The 7,841-nt window shown below is 63.3% G+C and overlaps 1 protein-coding gene across 2 annotated transcripts in view; it reads left to right on the top strand.

Annotated features, from left to right (window-relative positions):
- The first annotated feature begins 492 nt into the window (after positions 1-492).
- LOC137445066 (Na(+)/H(+) exchange regulatory cofactor NHE-RF2-like) overlaps positions 493-7,841 on the top strand; it is a 41,961-nt gene continuing 34,612 nt past the window's right edge. Inside the window, exons 1-2 of one of the 2 annotated variants that reach the window (XM_068146477.1) lie at positions 493-879; positions 5,967-6,224. In XM_068146477.1, coding sequence (XP_068002578.1) covers positions 670-879; positions 5,967-6,224 — 468 coding nt within the window. In that variant the 5' untranslated portion in view covers positions 493-669. Of the gene's footprint in view, positions 880-3,682; positions 3,753-5,966; positions 6,225-7,841 lie in introns of those variants that run through there. The other variant, XM_068146478.1, reaches the window with a different exon arrangement.

The raw sequence follows: 7,841 nt of genomic DNA, 5'->3' as shown, positions 1-7,841 counted from the left end.
TGCAAGCTGGACAGCCTCAGCAGGGGCACAGGGGTGCAGCAGCAGCCCTTCTGCACCAGGCATGTCTGGGGTGGAAGAGCTGATGCGCCCAGGCTGGGGCTCAGGGGCACAGAGACCACACGGAGCGTATGAAGAGCATCAGCTCCGTGTGGCCTCTCCCCATGGTCATGAGCTGGGGCCCAATGGGCAGAGGAGCTGCCGGCCTGTGCCGTCCCCTCTTTGGACTGTAGGGACCCAGCACACCCCCGTCCCGTTTCTGGTTCTGGTGTCACTCCGGGCCCCGGTCCTGATGCTGGGTGCCGGTGCCAGTCTCGGTGCCGCTGTCAGTTCCGATCCCAGTGCGGGTTGCCGCTGGCGGTCCCGATCCTGGTGCCGCTGTCGGTCCCGGTGCCGTTCCACCTCCCTGCCTATTCCCAGCGGCGGCTCCGCCCCGGCTCCTCCCGGCCCGTCCCCGTCCCCGTCCCCGTCCCCGTCCCCGCCCGCCGGTCTCCGGTGCCGCGGGGCAGCTTCCAGCATGGCCGCGCTGCGCAGCTCCGCGGCCCCGGCCCCATTCCCAGCCCCGCTGCCGGCCCCGGCCCCGTTCCCGGCCCGCCCCTCCGCCCCGGGCCGCCTATAAAAGGAGCCCCGAAGCCCGCCCGCCCCCGCTGCTGCCCTGCCGCCGGCCCGGCCATGGCCAAGGACCAGCTGCGGCCGCGGCTGTGCCGCATGCTGAAGGGGGAGAGCGGCTACGGCTTCCACCTGCACGGCGAGAAGGGCAAGAGCGGGCAGTTCATCCGCAAGGTCGAGCCCGGCTCCCCCGCCGAGGCCGCGGGGCTGCGCGCCGGGGACCGCGTCGTGGAGGTGAACGGAACGAACGTGGAGCAGGACACGCACCACCAGGTGCGGGCGGTGGGCAGAGGTTGGGCAGAGGTGCAAGGAGGGCGCTCCGAGGGTGCGGGCAGAGAATGGACAGGGGGTGAACGAGAGCGTGGGCAGGGTGCGGGCAAGAGGTGGGCAATGGTGCGGGCAGGGGATGGGCAGAGTTCAGGAAAGAGATGGGCAGAGGTGCAAGGAAGGATGTGCTGAGGGGGTGGGCAAGGGTGCAGGCAGGGAATGGGCAGGGATACAGGCAGGAGGTGAGCAAGGAGTGGGTAGAGTTTGGGCAGGAGGTGGGTAGAGGTGCAAGCATGGATACAAGCAAGGGTGCAGCAAGGGGCTGGGCAGTGGTGCAGGCAGAAGGGGCAAGAGGTGGGCAGGGGTGCAGGCAGTGGGTGAGTAAGGGTGCAGGTAGGCAATGGACAGGGGTGCAAAGAGGAGGGGGGCAAGGGTGCAGACAGGGGATGAGCAGAGGTTGGGCAGGAGATAGATGTTCAAGGAGGGATGTGGTGAGGAGGTGGGTGAGGGTCCAGTCAGGGAATGGGCAGAGGGTGGGCTGGGGCGTGGGCAGGGGTGTGTGCAAGAGATGGGCAGAGGTGCAAGGAGAGGTATGGACAAAGGTGTGGGCAGATAATGGGCAGGGTGTTAGGCAAGGGTGCAGAGAAGAGATGGGCAGGAGTTGGGTGGGTCTGGGCAGGGGTGTGGGCAGGAGGTGGGAAAGGGTTTAAAACAGGAGTGCAGGCAGAGGATCGGGCAGGAGATGGGCAGCAGTGTGGGCAGGGGATATGCAGGGGTTTGGGCAAAGTGGCCAGCTGACCTCCCTGGCCAAGCCTGCCCAGCTCCCAGCCCCCTCACCACTTTGGCTCTACCACCTTGGGCTGGTTTGCTCCCCTGGAGCATGCTTGGCCTGGCCAGTTCTGGTGGTCACTGGGGTGGTGCCCCCAGCAATCCCAGGGCTGGGGTGCAGAGCAGGGGGCTCTGAGTTCCCCTGAGAGTGTCTGGGTGGTGCTGGTCTAGCAGCTGGTGTGAGGAGCGAAGGTGTTTGGGCATGGGCAGGGCACCGGCGTTATGCAATCTGTGGTGGAAAGGAATGGGGAGACCCAGGTCCTATTTCCGCCTCTGCTGGGGGTTTTTCTTGGCCACTTTGGGCCAGCTGCTGCTCCTCCTGCTGCTCCTGCAGCGCAGAGCGTGTGAGGATGCCTCCACATCTACTGATAAAGCTCTGCAGATGTTGAGCAGCCTGGCTGGTTGCAGGGAGATAGGGCTGGTGGGCAAGCAGTGGCTGGCAGGAGACCGTGGCCGCCGGCTGGGCCCAGCAGGCTGCTCCCCAGCAGCTGCAGGCTTCAAGCTCTGTCGTTTGCTGCTTGCAAAATAGAAAGTGATCTTTGCCCCCCAAACCGAGCAGGGAGATTCACACTGCTCCTGGTCTGCTGCAGGCATGGGGCCCGGCAGGGGCAGAGCCCCCAGCCTGGGGGCTTGGTGCTTCAGTACCTTAGGCTATGGCTGAATTCTGCTGCCAGCGCCGTACTGGAGCAGGCCAGGGGGGTACCCTGTGTGCCTTCAGGCCCTGGCATGAGTGTGGGGGGTCGTGGGTTCCTGAGCCTCGCCTTTCAGGTGGGGATGTGCTAAAGGTGAGGTGGAGGCTTCCAGGTGGCTCCAGTACAGCCCCGTGGCCTCCCCTCCGTGGGCTGGGTGGGTTTTCCTGGCTAATGGAGCTTCTTTGGCTGATCTGAGGCAGCTGCACAGAGTTAATGTTTGTCTTGAATGTGATTTCCAAACCCTCAGAGGAGGATCCCATCCCTGGGCTGGCTGGGCAGAAGGGAGGGCTGTGGTCCTGTCGGGAGTTGCTCGTGGTGGGAGCCATCAGGAGCTGCCTGCTGGCACTGGGGTACTGGAATGGGTGGCACAGGGCTGGGACAGCCTGCAGGGGCTTTGGGCTCTTCCAGAAGGTCGAGAGGAAAGGGAGAAATTTTCCTGTCTTCCATTGCCTGCTGCTGGAGGCAGGATGAGGCTCTGGCACTGGCTGCCTGCTGCAGAGCAGGGGTGTCCCATGCTGGGGGGTCCCGTGTGGGAGGTTGTGCAGCTGACTGCCAAGATGCAGTGGGTGTGAGTGGTGTGAGCAGCAGCAGCCCTGCCGCAGGACGTGCCCTGCATCACCCTCTCTCCTCCCTCAGCACAAGAACCTCTTCCCCCTCCGACGACCTGCCCAGCGCTGGTGGGTGTGGGAAGGGTGATGCTGTGGTGGGGCAGATGCTGGCTCCTGCTGCTGTGTTAGAGCAGCCAGTTCTGTGCGGCCTCCTGCTTGTGCTGCTGAGGTTCTTGACCTTCACTTGGTAACACTCGGAGCCGTGCGGCTGCGAAGCTGCGGTGGGACGGAGCCTGCAGGGAGCAAGGTCGTGCTGCTGGGTGTAACTGTTGCGAGCCGGAGCCGGGGCGGTGTGGGCTTTGTTCTCTTGTTTTTTCCTGCCCTTGCCCAGGGCAGAGCTGTTCTCAGGGCGTTCCGTGGCTTGGATGCAAAGTTGCATCCTGGCGGCTGGGTTCCTCGCCCACTTGGGCAGAGCAGCCCAAAGTGAGGAAGGCCTCCAGGCCCGTGGTGTGGCTGGCAGAGTGGTGCTTGGGCAACTCTTCGGAAGCAGGAGGGGTGACCAGAGCTGGGCCCAGTGGTGCAGTTAGCCACCGCTGTGGGCAGCTGGTGGCAAGGGTGCAATGGCCAGGGCAGGCTCTGCTGCTGGGCTGGTGCTGGTGAGCCCGGGGTGAAAGCCTGGTTGGGTGGAGCTGCGGAAATGATGCACCCAGGAGCGGTGCTGAGAAGGTCCTGAGGCGGCAGATGTGTGGCTGAGGCTGAGCTGTCCCCAGAAAGCTGCAGGCTGGAGACTGTGACCATGGCTCGGAAACGGGTAGGGTGCCAGGCTCTGCCCATGCCGGGCAGGACCTGCCTGCTGCTTTGCCTTCCACCTGGCTCTGCCCCAAGGGTGACTTGCTGCCCGGGGAGCTTGGCACAGAAAGCCTCCTCTGCTTGCCCCTGCTAAAGGGGAGAGGCTGAGGGGCTGCTCTCTGCCCACTCCTGTCCCTGCCTGGCTCAGCCCCTGGCAGCTGTGGGGCTTGGGGGATGCTTGTTCCATTGCTGCTCTTGGCATGGCTGTTGGGGAGCTCAGCTAAGCCCTGGCATCGCTCCTTGGTGGCTGCTAGGGCAGCTCACCTGCCCTGCCAGGAACAGGCAGCACTGTGGCAGATCTGGGTGCTTCTCAGGTCCCTCTGTGTTGCTTGTGGTGGTCTAGGGGACCCTGCTCCCTGGCAGTGATGCCTGGAGCACCCAAGTTGCAGGATCTGGGAGATCCAATGTGCCAGGACCCAGCAGAATTCTCCTGCAGGCATTGCCCAGCTGCCCCTCCTGCCAGCACCATGCATCATCTGCCTGCTCCAGGTCCCTTTTGGGAGAGGTGGCCTCGCACAGGCTCTCCCTGACTGGTGTCAGCATCACCATCTGATGTCACCTGTAAACAGAGCCGAGAGGGAGCAGATGGATTTTGCTGGGGCTTGAGGGATCCACACCTGGTTAGGACTGGCAGCCCTGGGCGCTGCTGGCAGCCCTGGAGCTGGAAGCTGCAGTGGGTTCAGGACAAGCAGCTTTGGCTGCAGTCTATAAATTTCGTGGTGCTTGCTTGGCTGTGGTGTTGGCTTTTCCCCTGTGCAGATAGCAGCTCTGCTGACCTTGAGTGGAGCGTGCAGGGCAGTAAATAAATGCCAGCTAATTGCGCATTAGGCTGGCTTGGTGCTGGGAACCTTGGCTGTGTCTGCCCAGCCTGACCTGGATCGGGGCAGGAGCCCCAGAAGGAAGCCCAGCTTGCAGGGGGAGGAATCCTGGCTCTGGAGGGCAGCAAGTGGGGGCTGATCTGCACCCCATGGCTGGAGATGGCTATGGGGAAGCATCCCCAGCAGTACCACCCTGCCCCTTGCTTGCTCTGCCAGCTTCCAGCAGCTGCTGCAGGGGTTCTGGAGGTGATTTCCTATTGTCCTGCTCCTGTGTGTGTCCTGGACCTGCCTGTTTCCATTCCAGCCCACCCTGGTGGGGTTTGCCTCCCTGCCCAGCTGGGATCAGCTCCTCCTGGCTCTCCCCACCCTGCTGACACCATGAGCTCCTTTCAGAGCCTCTGCCAGCCACCAGCCCTGCGAAGGAGCCGGGCAGGACAATGGTCCCCATTCAGTGCTGCCTGGAGCTGGGTCCCAGCAGGGATGGGCACATCTCCCGTTCCCAGCACTGCTTTCTCTTATCTCTGCTGCTCCCTTGCACAGGCTGGGGGTGGATGTGCAGACTGGGGTATTTCTCTCATCAGTCCAGTACCTGGGGGCCGAGGAGCACCCAGCAGGGGCAGCCCAGCCACTGGATGCCTGTGTGAGAGCTCTGTGCCTCCCTTTGCATCCTGCAAAGATAGCCTAGAGCACTGTAATGAGGGTGTGCTAGGGGGGTGGCTTGGTGGGGCAATTTGTATTGTCCCTCTGCAGGATAAGCCCAGAGTTTCAGATGCTTGAGTGGTGAAGCAGCCTCTGTGAAAGCTCCTGAGCTGGATGGGTGATCCTGGGAGGTCTGTGCAATTGTCCTGGGCTGAGTTGTCTTGTGGATTGTAAAGTATGAAGTGGAAAGAGCCATCCTCATCATCACCCAGGGCTGCAGGCAACACCTGCTTCATCCTGGGGTGCCCCAACGCCCTGCTCTGTCCTTCTGCCCATCACTGCTGGCTGGAAGTGACAGCAGACTGGCATCCTGCAGCAGGACTTGAAGCTGCAGGGAAGTGTGGAGGTGTTGCTGGTCCTCAGATCCAGCTCCTGCCCCATTGGGAGGTCCCAATGGTTCATGAAGTCACAGAACTGTGGAGGCTGGAAGAGACCTTTGGGATCATCAGGTCCAACCACACTCCAGAGCTCACAGCCACAGCTGCTGAGCCACTGCCTCTGAACCAGGTCCCTCGGCACCACCTCCATGTGCCTTCTAAATCCCTCCGGGGGTGGGCACTCCTCTGCCTCCCTGGGCAGCCTGGGGCAGTGCCCGAGAGCCCGTCCTGGGCAGGGATTGTCGCTGGTATCCAACACTCAGCTGTCCTTCCCCTCCCCAGGTGGTGCAGCGCATCAAGGCGGTGGAGTCGGAGACGCGGCTGCTGGTGGTGGACAAGGAGACCGATGAGTACCTGTGCAGCCTGCGCCTGACCTGCACCGAGGAGATGGTGCACAGCGGCATCCTGCTGCGCCCCAGCACCTCGCCCACCAAGTCTGTGGGCAGTGACAACGGGGAGGTCTGGAAGCCACAGCTGGACCTGAGCGGGGGCAGCCTCCAGCGGCACTCCCACAGCTTCTCCTCGCATGGCAGCAGGAAGGTGAGGGCAGGGCTGGGTGGTGTGGGGGCACCCCCCCGGGAGTACCCCCTCTGCAAGCAGGGCTTGCTTCCCCTTGCAGAGAAACCTTCTGGGTGTGGCTCTTGGGTTTGGGGGCCCTGCTGTGTCCCGAAGCTGAGCTGCTGCTCGGCTTTATTAACTCCAACTTGAAGCAGCTTCAGCTGCGGGGGGCTGCTGCTTGTTCCCCTCCTGTGCTCCTCAAGGGTCTCCTGAGCCGTGGGGGGCTGGTGGGGGCATGAGTGACCCCAAGTGCCTCGGCTGAGGGTGATGTCCCAGTCTGGCAGTGAGCAAGCTGCTCCTTGGCTGTATTTGCTCTTGCTCAAAGGAGCATGAGCTGCTGGAGGCTGCTGCTTGCTCCTCTCCTGTTCTCTTTGAGGGTCTCCTGACCCCCAGAACATTCTGAGTGGTGGGGAGGGGTTGAGTGACCCCACGGTGCCTTGGTTGAGGCTCTGTGTTTCAACTGGGCCCTTTCTGCCTGTGTGGACGAGGGCTGTGGCGAAGCCGGAGCTCATGAATGAGTTTCTCTCTCCCCTCCATTATTTGCTGGAGGGAGGAACCGTCTGGGGCGAGCCTGCTCCCAGCGCTTCTGCTGAAAGCTGGAGGAAATGAAGGCTTCTTCGAGTGGCCTGGGGCTGGCCTGCCAGGCTGCAGCTGCGGCTGTGATTGGTCAGCTGCCTTCCAAAAAGGAAAGAATTTGGGGTGGAAAGGCTCCAATTTCATGGCCGCTGCGCGGCTGGGGCTGGGCTGGCGGCGGGAGGCAGCGCGGCGGAGCGCGGGGTCTGGGCTCGGGGCAGGGCGGCGCTGGGGCTGTGCCCCCCCGGGCGTGCTGCTCTGTGCTGCCGAGCTGGCAGCGCTGGTGCCCGACTGCTGCCTCCGCTGCCGAGCTCCTTGCCCGCTCCGAGGTGGTGGCTGGACGCTGGCCCAGAAGTGGCCGTGGGGCTGCTGGGAGGACATGGGTGGGGGCAGCAGGAAAGCTTTGTGTCCTCAGGAGCCCCCGTGGAGGACAGCTGAAGAAACACCCCCGCAGCTGAGAGCTGCTGCTGGTGTGAGGAGGGGTCTCACCTCTGGTCCTTTGCTCCTGAGCCATCTGGCAGGGGAGGTTCCCCCTTCTTGGGGGCTGGCAGGGGAGGGGCTGGAGGCTGTGTTGGACTTGTTGCATCATTTGAAGCTGGGTGATGGTGATGGCTATGTTCCTCCTGGAGACCAAGACATGGGGAGCATAGTCACCCCCAGGATGGCTGGTGAGAAAGGAGCCATTCCTGGGGGGAAGGGGGCTTCTGGGCCTGGGCAGGGGCTGCTCTGCAAGCTGGGGATTTCCTCCCCTGTCTCTGTTTGGTTTGCTGGGTGCAGTCCAAGAGTGTCCTGACGGGAAGTCAGGCGAGAACAGGACAGTCCCTTCCGGCCTCCGGGGTCTGGCTCCTCTGAGGAGAGGGTGGGACACGGAGAGCAGGACAGAGCTGGGGTCTGAGGGGGGAGGAACTCCACTGTGTCCCCTTGGAGGGGCTGGGGGCTTCAGCTGGTTCAGTGTGGCTCAGGATTTGCTGTGCCTCAGGGCCGGGGCTGGTGTTTGGTGGAGCATGAGCTGGACAGAGGGCACCA

The sequence above is a fragment of the Melanerpes formicivorus genome, unplaced genomic scaffold (assembly GCF_026170545.1).
Source record: "Melanerpes formicivorus ecotype bairdi unplaced genomic scaffold, bMelFor1.0.p_v2 SCAF_14, whole genome shotgun sequence".
Taxonomy (NCBI): Eukaryota; Metazoa; Chordata; class Aves; order Piciformes; family Picidae; genus Melanerpes; species Melanerpes formicivorus.
Note: the sequence above shows the minus strand (reverse complement) of the source record. Positions and strands in the feature narration are given on the sequence as shown.